Source organism: Herpailurus yagouaroundi, unplaced genomic scaffold (genome assembly GCF_014898765.1).
Source record: "Herpailurus yagouaroundi ecotype Mexico unplaced genomic scaffold, PumYag 186, whole genome shotgun sequence".
Lineage (NCBI taxonomy): Eukaryota > Metazoa > Chordata > Mammalia > Carnivora > Felidae > Herpailurus > Herpailurus yagouaroundi.
In genome coordinates this window covers 3,476,652-3,498,052 of record NW_024412417.1, presented here as the reverse complement: position 1 = coordinate 3,498,052, position 21,401 = coordinate 3,476,652, and the positions used below count along the sequence as shown (strand labels likewise).

General features: G+C 37.3%; 1 protein-coding gene and 1 long non-coding RNA gene across 3 annotated transcripts in view; one reads left to right on the top strand and one right to left on the bottom strand.

Moving 5' to 3' along the window:
• The window catches only part of NECAB1 (N-terminal EF-hand calcium binding protein 1), a 195,655-nt gene that overhangs the window by 165,999 nt on the left and 8,255 nt on the right, over nt 1-21,401 (bottom strand). For both annotated transcript variants that reach the window (XM_040493940.1, XM_040493941.1), the window contains exon 2: nt 21,258-21,282. In XM_040493940.1, coding sequence (XP_040349874.1) covers nt 21,258-21,282 — 25 coding nt within the window. The remainder of the gene's footprint in view (nt 1-21,257; nt 21,283-21,401) is intronic.
• LOC121042681 (uncharacterized) lies at nt 510-7,364 on the top strand. Its single transcript, XR_005796379.1, has 3 exons — nt 510-733; nt 2,972-2,976; nt 7,342-7,364. It is a non-coding gene; the product is annotated as an uncharacterized LOC121042681 (long non-coding RNA).

Sequence of the window (21,401 nt, the reverse complement as noted above, 5' to 3'; positions counted from 1 at the left end):
AGAAATTCATTGCCAGTGGAACTTCTCTGTGAGAAGTGTTAAAAGAAGTTCTTAGGGAGAAGGAAAGTGATACAGATCAGAAACTCAGATCCACATAAAGAATAGTGTCAGAGAAGGAATAAATGGAAATAAAATATTTTGCTGTTTTTATTATTCTAAGTTAATCTAAGAGATAACTCTATAAAGTAATAATACTAACAACATGTTGGTAATTATAGCATATGGATAAGTGAGATAAATTTTATCAGTTCATAAGGAACAGAAGGAAACACTGGAAATGTTCCATTGTAAGGTATGTGTGTTACTTATAAAGTGGTATAGTGTTATTTGAAGGTATATTTAGATTAGTAATAAATTAAATATTGCAAATTTAGATTAGTGAGAAATGTATATAGCAACTAAAATGGTCTTCAAATATATAATTGATTTGCTAAGAAAGTAGATAAAAAAGATTATAAGATGTTGTTTAAAACTGAATAAGGTGGAAGAAGAGGGAGAAAAAAGGAACAAAGAAAAAGTGGAATAGAAAATAACTACAAATGTGGTAGATATTAATCCAAAAATGCCAACAATCAATTTAAATGTGAATGATCTTAACACGCTAATTAAAAGGCAGAGACTGGGGTGCCTTGGGTGGCTCAGTCGGTTAAGTGCCCAACTCTTGATTTTGGCTCAGGTCATGATCTCACGGTTTGTGAGACCGAACCCTACATTGGGCTGTGCCCTGACAGTGGTGTCTGCAAGGGATTCTCCCTCCCCCCCCCGCCCCTCCCCTACTTGCACTCTCTCTTTCTCAAAAGAAATAAACTTGAAAAAAATTCTCTTAAAGGCAGAGATTTTCAGGGTAGATAACCAAACAAGAGCCATGCTGTCTACAAGAAACCCACTTTAAATATAAAGATTAATACACGCTAAATCTAAAGAGATGGAGAAAGATATACCATAACAGCGTTCAACAAAAGAAGGCTGAGGTAGCTTATTAATTTCAGTCAGAGACTTCAAAACAAGAAAAATTATCAAGGATAGAGAGTGGAATTACTTAATTAAAAAGGGGTCAATTCTCCCAGAAGACAACAATTCTAAGTGTTTATGTGCCTAAAACAGAACATCAAAACACATGACATGAATACTGACAGAACTGAAAAGAAAAATAGACAAATCCACAATTACAGCTGGAGACTTCAACACTCCCCTTTTAGTAATAAAAAGGGGATAAATCAAACATGTAGAAAATCAGTAGGGATATATATACATATATTGATCTGAACACCACTATCAAGTACTTTATCTATAGTCATTTATACAATACTTCTTCTAACAAAGGCAGAATATGTAACCTTCTTGAGATCACATGGATTATTCACCAAGATGTGTCGCATACCTTGTTTAGGTGTGGCCATAAAACACACTTTAACATATTTAAAGTGTAGATGTCACATAAAGTATGTTCTCAGAACACAGTAGAAGTAAACCAGAAATCAGTAACAGAAAGATACTCAAAAATCCCAATATTTAGAAATTAAGGATCACTTTTCCAAATAACACATGACATTTGACACTCAAGTGTCAAGAGAAGTTGAAAAAAAAAAAACATTTTGAACTAGATGAATATGACAGTACAATAAATCAAAATTTATAAGTGCTTAGAGGAAGACTTATATCTTTAAATAAGTTTATATATTCATATAAATATAAATATTTATATAAATATAATATAATTTAATTATATTAATCTAATATGTTATATAAATATAATTATATATTTAATTAATTTAATATATTATAAAATATCTAAAATCAATATCTAGGTTTCCACATTAGGAAATTGGAGAGAGAAGAGTAAATTGAGCCTAAAGCAAGCAGAAGAAAATAAATAATAAAGATTGGTACACAAATCAATGAAAGTGAAACCAGAAAAACAACAGAGAAAATCAGCAGAACTAAAAGCTGATTCCTTGAAAAGATCAATAAAATAGGTAAAGTTCTAGTCGGGCTAAGCAAGGAAAAAAAGAGAGCAAATATGATCAGTATCAAAAATGAAAGCAAAAGTTATCACAATTAATAAAACAGTACTATGGACAACTCTATGCCCACAAACTTGATAACTTACCTGAGGTGGAATAATTCATTGAAAGACAAAAACTGCCAAAAGTCACACAAAAAGAAACATTTAATCTTAATAGGTCCATATCTACTAAAGTAATGTTATCAATAATTAATAACCTCACGAAAAATAAAGTGCCATGCCCAGATGGATTTACTGGTAAATTCTATCAAATATTTAAGGAACAAATGACACCAATTCTCCTGATGTCTTCCAGAAAATAGAAGCCAAAATAACATTACTAAATCATTCTGTGAATCCATCATTATCCTAATCCGAACCTAGATAAAACCGTTACAAAAAGGGAAAACTGTAGACCAACACTGTTCAGGAACATAGATGTAAAAATCTTCAACAAATATTAGCAAGTTGAATCCAACAACGTTTTAAAAGATTATACACAAAGGCCAGTGGAATTTAGTTCAGTTATGCAAGATGGACTAATATTTAAAAAAACAATCAACGTGGGGTGCGTAGGTGGCTCAGTCAGTTAAGTGTCTAACTTTGGCTCAGGTCATGATCTCGCAGTTCATGAGTTCGAGCCCCGTGTTGGACTCTATGCTGACAGCTCAGAGCCTGGAGCCTGCTTCACTTTCTGTGTCTCCCTCTCTCTCTGCCCCTCCCCCCACTCATGTGCACACACAATCTCTCTCACTCTCTCAAAAATAAACATTAAAAAAAATGAAAAAAAACAATGTAACCCACAACATAAACAGGCTAAAGAAGTAGAAATCATATGATCATATGAATTGATGAAGAAAAAACATTTGATGAAATTGAACACTCATTAATAATAAGAACTCAGCAAACCAGGAATAGAAAGGAATTTCCTCAACCTGATAAAGAACATCAACAAAAATCCCAAAGCAGAAGTCACACTAAATGGTTGGTAAGTAGAAGCTTTCCTCTTAAGATCAAAAACAGATCTTAAGAGATGTCTTCTCTCACCACTCTTACTTAACAATAGTCTGGAAGTCCTAGCTAGTGCAATATGACAAGAAGCAGGAATAAAAGGCATACAGACTGGGAAGGTAGAAACAAAACTGTATTTCTTCACAGATGGCATAATTGTCTATGTAGAAAATCATCCCAAAGAGTCAGCAAATAAAACAAACAAAACCCAACCCCAAACAAAACCTCTGAAACTAAAAAGGAAATATAGCAAAGTCACAGGGTAGAAGGTTAATATACAAAGTCAATTGCTTTACTATATATCAGTAACAAGCAACTGGAAGTTAAAATCCAAAACAATACCATTTACAAAAGTACCCCCCAAATGAAATACTTAGGTAAATCCAAAAATATATATATAAAGGATCTAAATGCAGAAAACTACAAAACTCTGATGAAAGAAACTAAGTAAGATCTAAATAAGTAAATGAAGAGACAGTATAGAAGACTCGATATTGTTAAGGCAGCAATTCTTCCCATCTTTGTCTTTTGATCAATGAGACTAATATTGCAATCAAATCCCAGCCACTATTTGATAGCACAGACAAACTGATTCTCATGTATATAGGGAAAGATAAAAGGCCTAGAATTACAAACACAATACTGGAGAGGAAAAACAAAGTTAGAGGACTTAACAGTACCCAATTTCAAGACTTTCTATAAGCTACAGTAATCACCCCAGTGTTGTCTTGGCAAAAGAACAGATGCATAAATCAATGGAACAGAATCAAGAAACCAGAAATACAACCACACTAATATAGTCAACTGATCTTTGACAAAGGAGCAAAGGCAATTAGAGAAAGGACAGTCTTTTCAAAAAATGGTGCAGAAACAACTGGATGTCCATATGCAAAAAAATGAGCCTAGACACAGAGTTTATACCTTTGATATGATAAAAATTAACTTAATATGGATCACATACCCAACTATAAAATGCAAAATAAGAGAAACCTTGGATTGGGTGATGAGTGTTAGATACAACACCAAAAGCACAATCATGAAAGAAAAAAAAGGTAAGTTAGACTTTATTAGAATTTTAAAATCTGCTCTGTGAAATAAAATACTCTTAAGAGAATGAAAGACAAGCTATAGGCTGAGAAAGTATTTGCAAAATACATTATACATGTATACATGTATACATACATTATAATATATTATAATACATTATACATGTATACATGTATAAATACATTATATCTATAATGTACATAGAAATCTTAAAATAGCAATAAAAAGGCAAAAAGCCAATTTAAAAAAAAAAGTGGGCAAACATCTGAATAGACACAAGTCCCCCCAAAAAATACAAATGACAAATAAGCATTTGAAATATTTTCAATACTGACTGTCATTAATAATTTAAATAGTAATGAGATGCTACCACATACCCATTAGAATGGTTTCCCTCAAAAAAAATAAATAAATAAAAACCCACAAAAACCTAGCAACACCAATTCCTAGCTCACATGTGGGTCAACAGGAACATTCATTCATTACTGGTGGAAAAGCAAAATGTTGCAGCTACTTTGGAAGACAGTTTGGCATTTCATTTTCTTAGGCAGCAACCATGGTCCTAGGTAGTTATCCAACTGCTCAAAAACTTAAGTCTTCACAAAAACTACACGTGAATGTTTATAACACTTTTATTCATAATCACCAACAATTGGAAGTAATTAAATGTCTTTCAGCAGGTGCACGGATCAAATAATTTTAGTACATTCACAGAAAGGAATATTATTCAGTGATTTTTAAAAAGTAAGCTATCAAGCCAAAGAAAGTCATGGATGAAACTTGCCAGTCTGAAAAGGCTGTCTATGTAGTATATGATTCTAATTTTATGACATCCCAGAAAGGACAAATTTATAAAGACAGTCACAAGATGAGTAGATGCCAGGAGTTCAGGGCAATGAGGGTCGAAAGGACAAAAACGGGGGGCGCCTGGGTGGCGCAGTTGGTTAAGCGTCCGACTTCAGCCAGGTCACGATCTCGCGGTCCGTGAGTTCGAGCCCCGCGTCAGGCTCTGGGCCGATGGCTCAGAACCTGGAGCCTGTTTCCGATTCTGTGTCTCCCTCTCTCTCTGCCCCTCCCCCATTCATGCTCTGTCTCTCTCTGTCCCAAAAATAAATAAACGTTGAAAAAAAAATTTAAAAAAAAAAAAAAAGGACAAAAACGGGATATTTTAGGGTGGGGAAACTATTTTGCATGACGTGGTATGATAAATATATGGCATTATGCATTTGTTGAAACCCACAGAACTTTATAGTGCAAAGAATAAACTTTAAGACAAAAACAGAAAGGGAGGCAAACCATAAGAGACTCTTAAATACAGCGAACAAACTGAGAGTTGCTGGAGGGACTGTGGGTGAGGGGATGGGCTAAATGCGCGAGGGGCATTAAGGAGGACACTTGTTGGGATGAGCACTGGGTGTTAAATGTAAGTGATGAATCATGAGATTCTACTTCTGAAACCAATACTATACTGTATACTAACTTGGATTTTAATAAATAAATTAAAAAAATAAACTTTAATGTGTGAAATTCTTTAAAAATCATTTAGGAGTTCAGGGGATTCCAGGACAGAATGGAGAATGTGACAAAATAATTCAAATGTATTAGAAACAGATGGAAACAACTTCACTGAAGGCAATGAGGGAAAACAGTGTTGACCTAAGTAACTTTGGAAACGAATGGAGTCCACATAAAGGCAAAATAAGGGGTACTTAAGCACTAGACCCTAGTTGATAAAGTTGTTTTCCACAGGGGCACAAGTAAAACATCCTGAGTACTATACATGCATATTGGAATTGAACAGTTATGTAAATGAATGGCTGACTGGGGGAGCCAGGTATCCCACTGTTGGAGTGGCAGGTTACTGAGAAGCTAAAGGAGGAGGCTAGAATAATCCATGTGGTAATGCTTTAAAGTCTGAAATACCACCATGACTCATGTTTAGCTTAATATAGATACATATGTGCACATACAGAAATATTTGTAGAAATGCACACATACTTGGGTTAGTATACACATCTATACTTCCTTGCTCCGTCAGCTGAGAGAGCTTAGAAGCAACAATGGCACCCCAGTAACAATGAACACGTCTACCACCCACATCTTGGGTTTCTAATATCCATTCTCTAGTAAAAACAAAAATCAAGAATCCCTGGAGAACCGACTGATTCTCATACTGGGGCAGGAATTATAAAAGATGAGTCTGAAGCATCTGAAGGGCCAGAGAGTAAGAAAGTACTAAAAGACTCTCACAATTATGAGGGTACGTCAAAGGCACGGAGGAGTCTACCAAAAGGGCTCCCAATGGCCAAATTGACAATAAAATTGAACAATAAAATACAAACAGATTGAACAATAAAATACACTGAGTAGTACTGGATTAATTATAGAATAAATATCCATGTGTCTGTAGTGTTATAAATATTGAATAAATAAATACATATATAAATGAGAGCATAGACAAATCTCCCATGCATAGGAACTATAAATAATTCATGCACATACTCCGTTTTCAAGGAGGTGGACCATAACTCCCCACTCCTTAGGTGTGGGCTGCCCACAGTGACTTCCTTCCAGAGTCAAGTTATGGAAAGGGGAGGAAAGAGTAAATTCTGCAGTGCAGAGACCTGCCAAACACTACCTGAACCAGGTGATCAAGGCCAATGCCAAGAGTCATAAATCATGCTGGCCATATAAATCTTTGATACGATGGGGATGGCACTTTACCTTTGCTATCTTCCTCGCCCAAAGACATAACCCCAGCCTACACATGAGAAAAACATCGAACAAATCCCAATCTAGAGACATCTAAAACACCAGACTAGTGCTCCTTTAAACTGTCAAGATCATCAAAAACAAAACAGGCTAAGAAACTGAGCCTAAGAAGATATGGTTACTAAACACAATGTGGTATCGTGGCTAGGATCCAGGAACAGAAAAAGAACACTGGGGAAAAACTAAGGAACTGTAATAAAGTACGGACTTTAGTTAGTACTGGCTTTAGTTAGCCAGTATCGATTCTGACTAATTGTAACATATGTACTACACTAATGTGAAATGTTAATAATAAGGGAAACTGGATGTTAGGAATATGGGAATTCTCTATAGCAGCTTCACAGTTTTTCCAGAAATACAAAACTGTTCTAAAATAAAAAGCTTATTTAGGGGCACCTGGGAGGCTCTTTACCTCTGGTTGAGTGTCTTACTCTTGATTTCAGCTCAGGTCATGATCCCGGGGTCTTGGAATCAACCCCGCATCGGGTTCTGCTCTGAGCGTGGAGCCTGCTTGGGATTCTCTCTCTCCTCTTCCTCTGTCCCTCCCACACTCATGATTGCTCTCTCACTCTCGCTCTCTCTCTCGCTGTCTTTCAAAATAAATAAGCTTTTTAAAAAGTTTATTTAAAAATGTATACAATAGCATATAAAATTATATAGAATAATGTATCAAAAACGGATTTGCCATGTTATCAACATGGTAAAATCAACTATATTTATTCATATTATATCTTGAAATCTAATACATTAAATTCAATAATCAACTCAACAAATTCACTTTCTTAACCCCAGACAAGTTACCCCGGTTCTTGTGTTTTCTACAGACCATCTGGGAGAACGAAATGTGTTTTAGGTATTGGCGCTTATACAAGTAAAAATACATTGACTTGTTATTTTTTGAAGCATTTCTACTTTAAATTTTATCGACGGGGCGCCTGGGTGGCGCAGTCGGTTAAGCGTCCGACTTCAGCCAGGTCACGATCTTGCGGTCCGTGAGTTCGAGCCCCGCGTCGGGCTCTGGGCTGATGGCTCGGAGCCTGAAGCCTGTTTCCGATTCTGTGTCTCCCTCTCTCTCTGCCCCTCCCCCGTTCATGCTCTCTCTCTGTCCCAAAAATAAATAAAAACGGAGAAAGAAAAAAAAAATTAAAAAAAAAATTTTATCGACCATAACCATCACAATAATGACGTAGTTATATATTCTTACGTTTCTTTCCAGGAGTAGAAGAAAACTGAAGTAAATTCAGATGTGGTGCTTGAAAGCACATCTCTGGGGACATATTTTTGGAAGGTCATTAAAACTGCCATCAGTGTAAAATTTGCCGAGTGCCCAAAACTCAGGTAGAAACTGAATAATTCAGTTAAATGCTTGGCTCTTCACTGACTTGATACCAAATATTTAGATTCTTCTTTTTAAATGTTTTTTTAACATTTATTTATTTTTGAGAGACAGAGAGAGAGCATGAGCAGGGAGGGGCAGAGAGAGAGAAGGAGACACAGAATCGGAAGCAGGCTGCAGGTTCTGAGCAAGCTGTCAGCACAGAGCCTGATGCAGGGCTCGAACCCACAAACTGTGAGATCATGACCTGAGCTGAAGTCGGATGCTCGACCGACTGAGCCACCCAGGCGCCCCCCCCCCCAAATATTTAGATTCTTTATCAGGAAAGCTCATTTGTTATATCAAAATAATTTTGTCACTTGAAATTGTGTTGGGAATATGAAAACTGTCTTCATCTTGAAGTAATGAGTATATATTAATTTTTCATGGCTAGAAAGAATGTGCTTCTAACTTAGTAAAAAAATATATGTTTAATGTCACTTCCACAGAGAAATTAATAGCAATGTTTTAGGTGAAACTGGGAGAAAGGCAAGAAAAACAACCCCCACCCCCACCCCATATACTCAGTCTTTTGTAGAATGACAGATGAAACTTTTGTTGGAGGAACATTTAGGCATTTGTAGAGAATATGGATTCAAAATTAGCAATGTAAGGAATACCCCATTTGTAGGCCAATTTTACTGCAAGATGAAAAACTAAATGCTTTAATACAGGTGTTAGACTTAGGAAAAGAAATACAATACACAATTCAATTGCTTCTTCCACCCCTCTTTCAACCTTTGTTTCTAATAGATAATAACTCTTTTCCAACTAGTTTACCTTTTCAAAAAGGAATATGGTATTATTGCCTGGTCAACATCTACTTTCCTTTATTTTGGTAAAAATACTTCGGTTTTCACTTGACAGATCACCTGCCCACTTTCTCATTCCAAGTATTTTAGGTGAGGCTTTATGCAGCTCACGCCGCTCTGGAAATGCACGTGAAATCCAAGCCTGGAAAAATCAGTTCATTCCTTCTCTTGGTTATTGCTTCAAGAACGGGCATGTGGATGGAACTGGAGAATGTTATGCTAAGTGAAATAAGTCATACAGAGAAAGACAGATACCATATGTTTTCACTCTTACGTGGATCCTGAGAAACTGAACAGAAGACCATGGGGGAGGGGAAGGAAAAAAAAAGTTAGACAGGGAGGGAGCCAAACCATAAGAGACTCTTGAAAATTGAGAATAAACTGAGGGTTGATGGGGGGTGGGAGGGAGGGGAAAGGGTGTGATGGGCATTGAGGAGGGCACCTATTTGGGTGAGCACTGGGTGTTGTATGGAAACCGATTTGACAATAAATTTCATATTTAAAAATAAATAAATAAATAAATAAATAAATAAATAAATACATAAATAAATAAAATAGGCATGTGACTCTAGTTGATCAACCAGAGAAAATATTGAGAGGTATTCTCTTTTTATTCTCATTTGTTGAACTGGTAGGATGCATTCCAGGAGTCATCTTGCCTCTCCTGGTAAGAAAGCCTACCTGAAAGTAAACCAACCAGAGGAAAACCAAACCTGAGATGGAGAGAGAGGGAAGGAGGCAGGAAAGGAGAGTGACTCCTGACACCTAAGTACAACCGTGCCTCTAAACCATCTCTGGAGTATTTCGGTCATAAGAATCAACTAACTCCCTATTTCACTAAAACGAATCTGAATTGGGTTTGGAGCACTTTGAACCGACTTGGTCCTGATGGTAAGCATCTTTCTTTTTTCCCAGCTGTCTTAATTTTTTCTCATCTTTAGAGATCTAGTTGAGGACAATTATTCTATAAGCTTACCTAGGCAAACCCAAGCCAAAGAACTCTTCCTCCTCTGAACTCATACATTAGTATATTTAGCATCCGTTTGCCTTAGTGATACCTCTTGTGTTGTTGATGACAGTGTTACTCAATTTTCTCTGTGTATGACTTTTTTTTTTAATCAATAAGATGCTAAATTCGCAAAGGACAGCATTGTCCAATATCCCTTCGCTACTTCAAGTCCCAAATTGTTGAGAAGTGATTGACCAAGTTTTCTCCAAATCTATGTGCCAAAATCCAAAAGGAGTTATTTTCCTTACACAAATATATAATTTGCCCTAGCAACATAAAGCCTTTGTAAGAGCTCACAGTTCCCAGTTTGCTTCCGTAATTAATTCATAGATAATTTCATAAATTATATCTTTAGAACCCATATGAAATTAGTGAAGGTACAAGGAAACTGACATGTTTTGAATATTCACAATATACTAAACAAAATCCTTGGGACTCCACATATATTTACCTGGCATATATCTCACAATAGTGCTGCTAATTAAATTTTATTATTTTTACTTTACAAATGAGGAAACAAGCTGAGAGATGTTAATTTGTTCAAGACCACACCCTAGTGAATGTACACCCATGTTTACGTGTTTTTGAATCTTTGCATTACCACCACCTAGCACGGTGTCCAGCATAAAAAGAAGATTCATAAAATATTAGGCAAATGAATGAATGAGTGAATGAACAAATAATACAGCCATAATCAAAGGTGTCCTGTTTGGTTCCAGATCTCCACTATACTATGCCACCTACAAACAGAATCATCACCAAGATAATCCCATACATTTTTGTCTCTTGTTTTTAAGTTACAATGAATCACTTAGCATTATGCATGTGGAAAGACGGATATTTCAACAGCTTCACCCCACTATGGAGGTGAGTCACAGTAGATGAAGCAGCTTGGGCTAAGTACTAGGACTTTTAGATTAGAGGGGAATCTGAATATAAATTGTATTTACTTGTTCTGTGACCTTAAACAAGTTATCTATGTCTCGGATCACTTATCAGTAAAACTGGGATAATATTATCTTCCTTGTAAGACTGTTGTGAGATGAAATAAAATTATGCTAGCAGAGCATCTGACATATAGGCATCTTTTTTTTTTTTTTGCTGTTATTACTATAATATTTTCTTTGAAGTTCAAACCAATTCTCTCATGGCCATATAAGTCTTAGTAATGTACAAGTGTTTGATTTTTAATAATTTAGGCATGACTTAGAACATTGAGAAAAAAGACATGTCTCTCGTTAATAGCAACCGATGTTCATAACTGAGCTCTCATAACTAAAAGTGACCCCAATATTACAAAAAAAATTTTTTAATATAGAAGACACTCTCGACATAAAGAACAGTCTCATTACCCAAGCCAGAAACTATAAGTCTGCCTTCCTGCCCTCAGCCATAAGTAAGTACTATTAAATACCTTCATCTGTCTTAATGTTTTCAACTAATTACCAACTCTTTGCTAATAATACATTCAAAAATATCGAGTTCAATTTCTTTATTACCTTTACCATGGATTTATTGACGCTTTCAACAGCTCTAATCTGGAGGGTTTTGTGGCAGCCCGGGTGTAAAATTCTGGCAGCTTTAGCTAGGGTAGAGATTTGGAAGTCGTGAGAAGTGACTTCATTTTGAATGTATTTTAACGGTGGAGCCAACGGGGTCTACTAATGGATTAGATGTGGGGTTTTTAGAGGCTCGGAATCATGGAAGCCTCTGAAACTTCCGGCTGGAGCAAGTAGTGAATAATGGTAGCATTTCCAGAGTTGGGAAATGCTACTGCAGCAAGCCGGGCAGCTGGGATGGAGAGTGTGCTTTCAGACATGATCATGGTAGGTATTCAGGATAAAGTGTCACAAACTGAGAAACTGTGTTCAGTAACTAATTCCTATGTACTTTTCAAGTGTGCGTGTGCCTTTGTACTTGCTTTTCTTTTTACCTGGGATTACCTGTCCCCCATCTAACCTACACTCACATGAAGTACACTCAAGAGGCGGCTTTCCCAACACCCCCAGCAGAGTTAGACTTACCTTCCTCTACGGCCCAATAGCAATTCAGTAATGTTTACAAAATACTAATAATAAATCAAGCATTATACTAATTACTAGGGATACAAAGATATAAAATCCCTTGCGTTCAAAGAGCTTCCAATCTAATAGGGGGTAGGGGAACCTACCCAAACTATTCAGTACAATGTGATAAATGGTATATACAAAATGCAATGAAACTATAGATGAGAGAATGGTGGGTAGTCAGGCTAAGGCACTAATATTTACTGAATGTATATTTGCCATATGTATGGTACTTTAATTGTTATTTCACTGAATTCTCACAACAGCCCTATAAGCCAAGCAGAAATCTTTAAGTACTTACCCCAAACTATACAGTTTGCACGTGGCAGAATTAGCTTACAAATCCACCCCTGACTCCTAGGCCATTTTCTATCAAACCAAATGCAGAAGGGGCTTCAATGGAGAGATAAACTTAGGCTGAAACCAGAAGGATGAAGGTCAGAGGAAGTGGTGCATGTCTAGATGCTGGGGGCTGGGGGAGTTACGGGCAGTGTCCTTCAGAGAGAATGGAGGGAGAAGAGGCTGGGTAAGTGGTACCATGCTTAGGAGTCTGGGTTTTATCCTGGAACAAATGGGATATTCTGTTTATTTTTTTTTTTAAGTTTATTTATTTTGGGAGAAAGAGGAAGAGAGAGCGCGCATGCAGGGAGGAGCACAGAGAGAGGGAGAGAGAGAGAATCCCAAGCAGGCTCCACACTGTCAGCACAGAGCCCCACGCAGGGCTCAATCTCACGAACCATGATATCATGACCTGAGCCAAAATCAAGAGTCGAACGCTTAACCAGCTGAGCCACCCAGGCTCCCCCTCTAATAAAACATTTTTAAAAGTGTAAGTAATAACCAGTTGGAAGAAACCAAAATATTTCTACTTTGAAATACATACACGGACCCACTGGTCATTTTGACATCATGAAGACGGAGCCAACGAAATCCAGCATCGCAACACTTTTGATACCTGAGAGAACCTCAGATGCTGAATGCATCACATACATTTCAGTTTTTCCCAATGCTTTCACTATTTTCTTTAAAAACCATAAATAAAAATGAATTCAGTTTCCCTAGTTTTCAGTGTTGGAGTATAGAACCCAAAGGGTGTCTTGGGCATACACGGCCAACTCTAAGCACACGTGAGAAATTATATTAGGATTATTGATTTACAAACAATAGGCAAAGCTGAATGACCATGGCAAACGTAGGGCAAGAGCCAGGGCAGCTATGAGGGCTCAGTAAGGTCATCATGGACAGAACATCTAGGCACTGACAGGAAAACAATTCAGCACCAATGGGAGGGTGGGCGGGCCATTGTAATTATCCCACCAAATAAAAATAAGCAAGAAAAAAAAAAAAAAATAGGTAACATTTATTAAAAAAAAAAAAAAGACTTTTTAAGGGACAGGCACCTTTCAAAAAAAATCCGTATTATTTCTTTTAATCTTTTAAAAAGCCTGTGTGAGAGGCGTTGTTGTTGTTGTTGTTTAAGTTTATTTATTTTGAGAGAGAGAGAGAGAGAGAATGAACCAGGGAGGGGCAGAGAGAGAAGGGTACAGAGGATCCGAAGGAGGCTCTGGGCTGACAGCAGAGAGCTCGATGCAGGGCTCAAACTCATGAGCCTTGAGATCATGACCAATGAGACCTACAGTTTTTATCTCCTTTTTATAAACGAGGAAGTAAAATAATTTGCTCAGATCACAGAGAGAGAGAGGAACGGGAATTTGAACCCAGGACATCTGACGACAAAGCCTAGCTTAACTATAGTTACAGTTAACTGTAACTAGATGGAGTAGAGGAGATGATTCACTGCAGAACAGAAAGAGAAAGGAACTCTGGGCTGCTAACCGACAGATCTAGATTACAGACAGCACTTATGGTAGAGGCCACATTTTAGAGGGGACACCTTGCACTATATACACTGTAGGATTTGTTATCAGAGCAGGTTCTGACTTCTGACCCTTTGGCTGCCCATGGCATTCATGTTGTGGGCTCAGTAATTTGAATAGAAATTCTCTGTTTGTTTCTATGACAGCTGATCAGCCCAGCTAAGATAAGAATTTTCACAGTTTTCTGCTTTTGGCAGAAAAGCGACACATTTATGAGAGTGAAACTGCTTTGTATTTTAGGAAAAAAAAACATACTGTGGAAATAGAAAATTTGTTTTTCCTTATTTTGTGAAAAAATTATCATAGTCGGAACTTGCACTCATGCACTCCCACATGTTGTATTGCCTGATGAGCCACTTCTTCCTGGGTCGTTGTCCGGCCATGAGATTTTATTTCTTTTTTTAGATAGCTCTTACTAGACTTTGCTTTGACTTTCAAGCTGGTAGGTGTACAGTTGAAGGTTTTGCAAGTTTGCAGACGCCTGAGTGTAAATATAGTATCGTACCATATCTGATCCCTGCTGCTCTGCAATTAGTTACTGGATTCTCAGTTACACCAATGTTCCCAAAACATTTTGAGAAAATAGTGAGAGATTATGAAATAAAAATCGGCCTCATGCCAATAATCCTGATTTCCAGGGCCCAGCTTTTAATCTTTTTATCCTTGTTTGGGGCTAGGATCCCCGAGTAAAATATCGGAGGGGCTATAGAGCTCCCTGTGTGGCCGGTGATTCTTAACTAACTAGCTCATATCAAAAGAGCCTTGTTAGCAAGATACAGGAAATAGAGCCACAGACCTCTGGATGGTACTCTCAAAGTTTCCCTATCTTCAGAGAAAATATTCCCACTTATCAAACCTGTGTTTTACCCCTCTACCTGAGGTCATATTTACACATGTTAACTGAATAAACCAAACTATGGGCAGCCACGTTGAAAGGCTCTTACCAATTCTTGCTAATCTATTAACATTGGTTACATAAGGATCCAATGAAGTCTTCAAAATATTCCCAAACACGCAAATTCAACCTGAACTTCTTACATGAGTGTTTTTCATGCCAGTAGTAGTTCTGTCCCGATTTTAAGGTTATTTTTTTCTGTTTCTGAAAGATGCCACCAAAATTCTGAGAGGCAATGCTTTGAATCTGTAGATTGCTTTGGGTAATATAAACATTTTAACAATATTAGTTCTTTTTTTTTTTTTTAATTTTTTTTTTAATTTTTTTTTTCAACGTTTATTTATTTTGGGACAGAGAGAGACAGAGCATGAACAGGGGAGGGGCAGAGAGAGAGGGAGACACAGAATCGGAAACAGGCTCCAGGTTCTGAGCCATTGGCCCAGAGCCTGACGCGGGGCTCGAACTCACGGACCGCGAGATCGTGACCTGGCTGAAGTCGGACGCTTAACCGACTGCGCCACCCAGGCGCCCCAACAATATTAGTTCTTCTAATCTATCAGCACAGAGTATCTTTCCATTTATTTGTGCCTTCTTCAATTTCTCTCATTAATGTCTTTCATTAATGTCTGCACAGGTCTTTCACCACCTTAGTTAAATGTACTTTTAGGTATTTTATTCTTTTTGATGCACCTGTAAATGGGATTGTTTTCTTAATTTCTTTTTCTGGTAGTTCATTTTCAGTGTATAAAAATGCAACAGATTTTTGTATATTGCTTTTGTACCCAAACTTTACTGAAGCCACTCCTTAGCTCTAACACATTTTTTGGTGGCAACTTTAGGGTTTTCTATTTGTAAAATCATGTTGCCCTCAAATAGTGAGTTTTACTTCTTCCCTTCTCATCTGGATGCCTTTTGTTTCTTTTTCTTGACCAATTTCCCTGGCTGGGACTTCCTACTTTGTTGAATAAAAGTGGCAAGAGTGGATATCCTTGTCTTGTCCTTAATCTTAAAGCAAAACTGTTCAGTTTTTCACCATTGAGTATAATGTTAGCTGTGGGCTGGTCTTTGTGGACTTTATATATTGAAATAGTCTACAGTCCAACTTTGTTGAGAGGTTTTGTCATAAATGGATGGTGAATTATGTCAAATGCTTTTTCTGCATCTATTGAGGAGATAATATGATTTTTATCCTTTTGTTAAAATTGGATATCATGTTGATTGATTATTTGGGTGTTGGACCATCCTGGAATCCCTAGGATTAATCCTACTTGATGATGGTATACGATCTTTTTACTGTATTGCTGAATTCAGTTTGCTAATATTTTGTTGAGAATTTTTACATCTAAGTTTATCAGGAATACTGGCCTATAATTTTACATCTTTGTGGTATCTTTGTCTGGCTTTGGTATCAGGGTAATTAATGCTGACATCATCAAATAAGATTGGATGCAATCCTGCCTCTTCAACGTTTTTGGAAGAGTTTGAGAGGAACAGATATTAAATCTTATCTGAATGTTGGGTAGAATTCACAAGTAAAGCCACCTGGTTCTGGACTTTCATTTGTTGGTAGGTTTTTTTGTTTTGTTTTTTTTTATTGATTTAATCTCCTTTCTCGTAATCAGTCTATTCAGACTTTTCTTTTATTCATGATTTAGTCTTGGAAGATTGTATGTTTCTAGGAATTTATCCATTTCTTCTAGGTTGTCCAATCTGTTGGTATATAATTGTTCATATAGTCTCTTAGGATCCTTTGTATTTCTTTGGTATCAGTTGCCACTTCTCTTTCTTCAATGCTGATTTTATTTATTTGAGCGCCCTCTTGTCCTTACTGAGTCTAGCTAAAGGTCTTTTTATCTTTTCAAAAAATCTGTTCCTAGTTTAATCAATCTTTTCTGTTGTCTTTTTTGTCTTTATTTCATTTATTCCAACTCTGATACTTATTAGCCCCATCCTTCTACTAAACTTGGGGCTTTATTTATTCTTTTTCTAGTTCCTTTAGGTGTAAAGTCAGATTGAGAATTTTTCCTGTTTTCAGAGGTAAGTTTATATCGCTATAAACTTCCCTCTTAGAACTACTTTTGCTGCATCCCATAGATTTTGTTATGTTGTATTCCCATTTTCATTTGTCTCAAGGTAGTTTCTAAGTTTCTCCTTTGATTTCTTTGTTGATCCATTGGTTGTTCAGTAGTGTGTTGTTTAATCTCCATATATTTGTGATTTTCCAGTTTTATTCTGATAATTGATTTCTAGTTTCACATCACTGTAGTCATATAAGATGCTTGATATGATTTCAATCTTCTTAAGTTTATTTAGACTTGTTTCATGACTTAACATGTATATAATCTATCCTAGAGGATGTTCCATGTGCACTCAAGAAAAATGTGTATTCTGCTGCTGCTTTCGGAATGAATGCTATGTATACATCTATTAAATCCATCTGGTCTGTTGTTTAAAGCAGAATGTTTTCTTATTGATCGTCTCAGAAAATCATCAACATCATTGATGCAAGTGGTATATTAATGTTCACTAGTATGATTCTATTGCTGTCCATTGCTCCCTTTAGGTCTGCTGAAATTTGCCTTATATACTTAGTTGCTTCTATATTGGGTGCATAAATATTCTAAAATGTTATAGCTTCTTGATGGATTGATATCTTTGTAATTACTATGTACAGGCAAAATTTCATTTACTATTCAAGACAGCTTTCTGAGAGAAACAATATTATCCCCCCTTCACAGCTGAGGAAACGGAGGCAAGGGGAAATTGAATGATTTGCTCTAAGTCATTAAACCAATGCCAGTGTTCTTACCACTGCTCTAAACTATTTATTCTATAGACTTCACAACAACTGAAGACAATGTATATAAAGCACCTGTAATCGGACATAGTCTAAAACATGTCCTCAACGAATTTTAGCTAATAATATTAATTAATAAACAACAGATAAGTAACAACAACGCTTAGTTTGATGGACTGATCTATAAGGTTGTGTTTCTTGTTCAGTTTTCAGTATCATATTGTTGGATATGCACCTCTTGCAAATAGATTTGCAAGTACTGACTGAGCACCTATGTTGTGGCAGGCATTTTACTCCCCGCGGTGGGCCTGGTGCTATGTGAAATAGAATCTGTGGTGTTAATTACTATGAGCCTTTCCATTTTGCCTTTTTCTAAGGTTAATTTTTTTTTTTTTTTTTTTTTGCGAACTTTGCAAATACCCATGAATCATTTCCATTTTCATTCTACCTGCATATAAGTAAGCCTTCTCAGGAGCTTTGCATTTCTAGATTTCATTCTGGGCTCTTTAGATCAAAGCACTCATATCTCTCCTATCCTATTTTGAGGTCTGTCTTTATGTCTAGGATCCTAGCCTATGATTTTAAAACAATAACCAAAACCAAACAAATCTCTCTGAGACACCATTATTATAGCTAATTGCTATCATGTATTTTTTCCCAGTTTCTCCAGCAGCTTCTCTCATGTCAGATAGATCCCAAAAGCTAAATCTTGTAGGCTAAGTATCATATTAAGCTGATACTGAATAACACCTCTTACCCCCTTTGTTATTCCATTGCCAATTATGCAGTCCATAAGGGATTCTGTCATATGAGGGTCTGTTACCCAGAGATCACGTACATGTAGCAGCTGTTTATTTGCAAATACAGAATGGGATGAACACATGGTTCAGAAAGATGGTTTTTTAATGTTGGTATCTTCTCATTTACATTAGATTATCCACAATTCTTTTTCCCTTTTCCAATTCTGAATATATGGTAAATAGTCTCTCTTTTTTTTTCTCACTAAACTCCACTGAAATAGAAATGACTGGAATGTCACCAAGTGTCTCCAATAGCTAAGGCATCACAACCTCAAAATAGCTCAAGCTTTAAATAGTGATACTGATCACATTGATCATAAAAATAGTGGCAAAATGAGCAGGTATAAGTTATTACTATGTACCATGCACTTCCCTGGGGACCTTACATATGTGTGTCACTTACTATTCATAATAACCCCATGACATAGGTAGGTGCTATTATCTCTATTCTGTAGATGAGAAAGCAGAGGGTGAAGAGTTTGTTGCTTACCCAAAGCCATAATGCTACTAGGTGCCAGAGCTGTGACTTAAACCCAGACTGTCCTGTCTCTGTTTCCCCTCACTTTACACTGAGAATTAGGGAGAAGAGCAAAGCAGGATGAAAGGCAGGGGAAAGAGTAGACAGAGAGGCAGGAGATGGGTAATGGAGAAAAATGTCATTAATCGTCGTTAATTTGTTAAATGAACATCCACGGAGTCCCCAGGACTGGCTGGGCGTGGTATCTACACCTAAGCCAAGTTCCTTGTCCAAGAGAGGCAAGTTTGGCTTAGAGAAGTAGAATCGCCAGCAAACAACTGTAGTCCTCACAAAAGGGAATAAGCAATACAAGCCAAAGTGTGCAGAGCACAGAGAGAGAGATTGGGGGCCTGCAAGGGGGAGCTGGGGAAGGCTTTTCAGATAAGGTGCCTTCTGAGCAGGAATGACATCAATACAGGAGAGTGTGCAAGCTGGCTCAGCACGGAAAGGGCAGAACAGGTGGAAGTCAAAGCAAGGACGCCACCACAGAAGGGTGACAGATGGAGCGATGCTCAGAGAATCCCTGGTGCTTGGGAGGGCTACAGAAGAGGACGCGTGGTGAATATGTGGGAATAAGAGCGGAAGGGCAGGCGGCTTCGAGAGCACATTAGGAGAGGGAGCAAGGAGGCAGATGAAAAAAACAGGGGACCGAACAGGACCACACTGGGCTTTTAGATCAAAGCACCCCCATCTCTCTTGATCTATCCTATTTTGACCGAGTGACCATTCTGCATAGCAGAACATAGGAGGTTATCATAAACTACAGCAAATCGTGAACTGGTTTTTCAGGTGCTTTTTATTATGACTACAGATTATGACAGCAAGCCACCAAAAGAGGTGAGTTGTAATGGAGAGAAGAGTGGTATATACAAAGGTAATAAGGACCCTCCATGAGAGCCGGGGGTCCAAGGAAAGGAAGGTGTAGCCTGAGAAAACTAGGAGCCTGGGTAGAGAGAGAGAAAAGGCATATCTGAACTAGAAATGGCTGCTAATATATGAGGCAACTAGCGTGGAGCCATAGGGACTATGCAGTCGTAATTCAGGCATCACTGGGTTTGGACGTCAGGCATAAGGCCAACAAGTGGGATGAGAAGACAAGATAACAGCATCGTTACATCCGTCTTAAAAATCAATCAAGTGATTCAGGTGGAAAAAAAGCCCCTCTGAATTGATAATATATTAACCAGTGCACCCTAATTTGAGAAAACATTCTAATGGACAGGCCCAATGAAATATCCGGGTTGGGGAACAGACCCTCGTATGACAGCAACTCCTGGGGTTAATATCTTTTCTGTTGTGTGAAAAGCTATCCAGTGCAATCAAGCTTTTCTTGATCTGGCTGCTTAAGGGCTAACTAGACCACAACAGATGTTTTTAAAGTGTCAGACCTGGACTCTGCCTGTAATCCTTCCCCACAGATAAGAAATCGGATTTCAAGAAAAGGAAAGGACTTTTTGTATCCTAAATTTGTCACAAAAGTCTTGTCAAGAATATAGCTCTATACTATACTTGTACTATACTGTACTTGTATTACAGCAGCAAAATAAACTCAATAAGCTCTAATTTGGCATTCCATGGAACAAAATTTGCAGTGGGATGAGTCAAAGGATATTGCTTATGACAGCTTATAATCGGACTTTGTGCAAGCATCATTTAAATCGTAGTTCCTCTGACAGAACAATCTCTTTATACTAGTTTCAACCTACTGCTCTGTCCCTATAGATTATTACTTCTAGTGCATATAATTCAAATGCAAGAGCTATGGCCAAGAGCCATGGAGTGGAGGTCAGTCTGGCAATGCAGGCTTGTAGGTAACTAGCTTAGAGCACAACAGCAGCCCCCAAGGCCACTATGAAGTTTGGTGTGGACAGCCAAGATTTCGGTGCCACACAGACCCAAGTTCAAGTCTCAGATCTATATCTTGTTAACTCTAAGAAATAACTCAAAGCACTTGGCCCAAGGCCTGGCACATAGTAGACACGCAATGATTAGAAGCTGTTATTACTTTAAAATTAAAGCATAAAAGGGAAAAGCCAGAGCTATGACAGCTCCTCACTTCAAGGCATAAATTCCATCTTCCTGTCAAATGTACGTATCTCTTTCAGCTTCCCATGAATATCTGGAGCCATAAACTTGCCTAAAATTCTTAGTACAAGAGGCTGACGTTTTAGGTACCATTTTCTTGGGTTCTCCTCTCTTTTCCATATTATTCTTTATAAGGTGATCTAAAAGGCAAGAGATTAATAAATAGAAACTGCAGATTTTTGGTCTTACCATTTTTATCTGCTCTCCTCAGTATCTGAAAAAGAAAAAGAAAAAAAATTATGACCATTTTTGCAATTGCAGTGAACATCATATTCATACATAATTCACCCACCATTAAATAAAAGAAATTCCAATTTTAAATAAGGGTTTCCT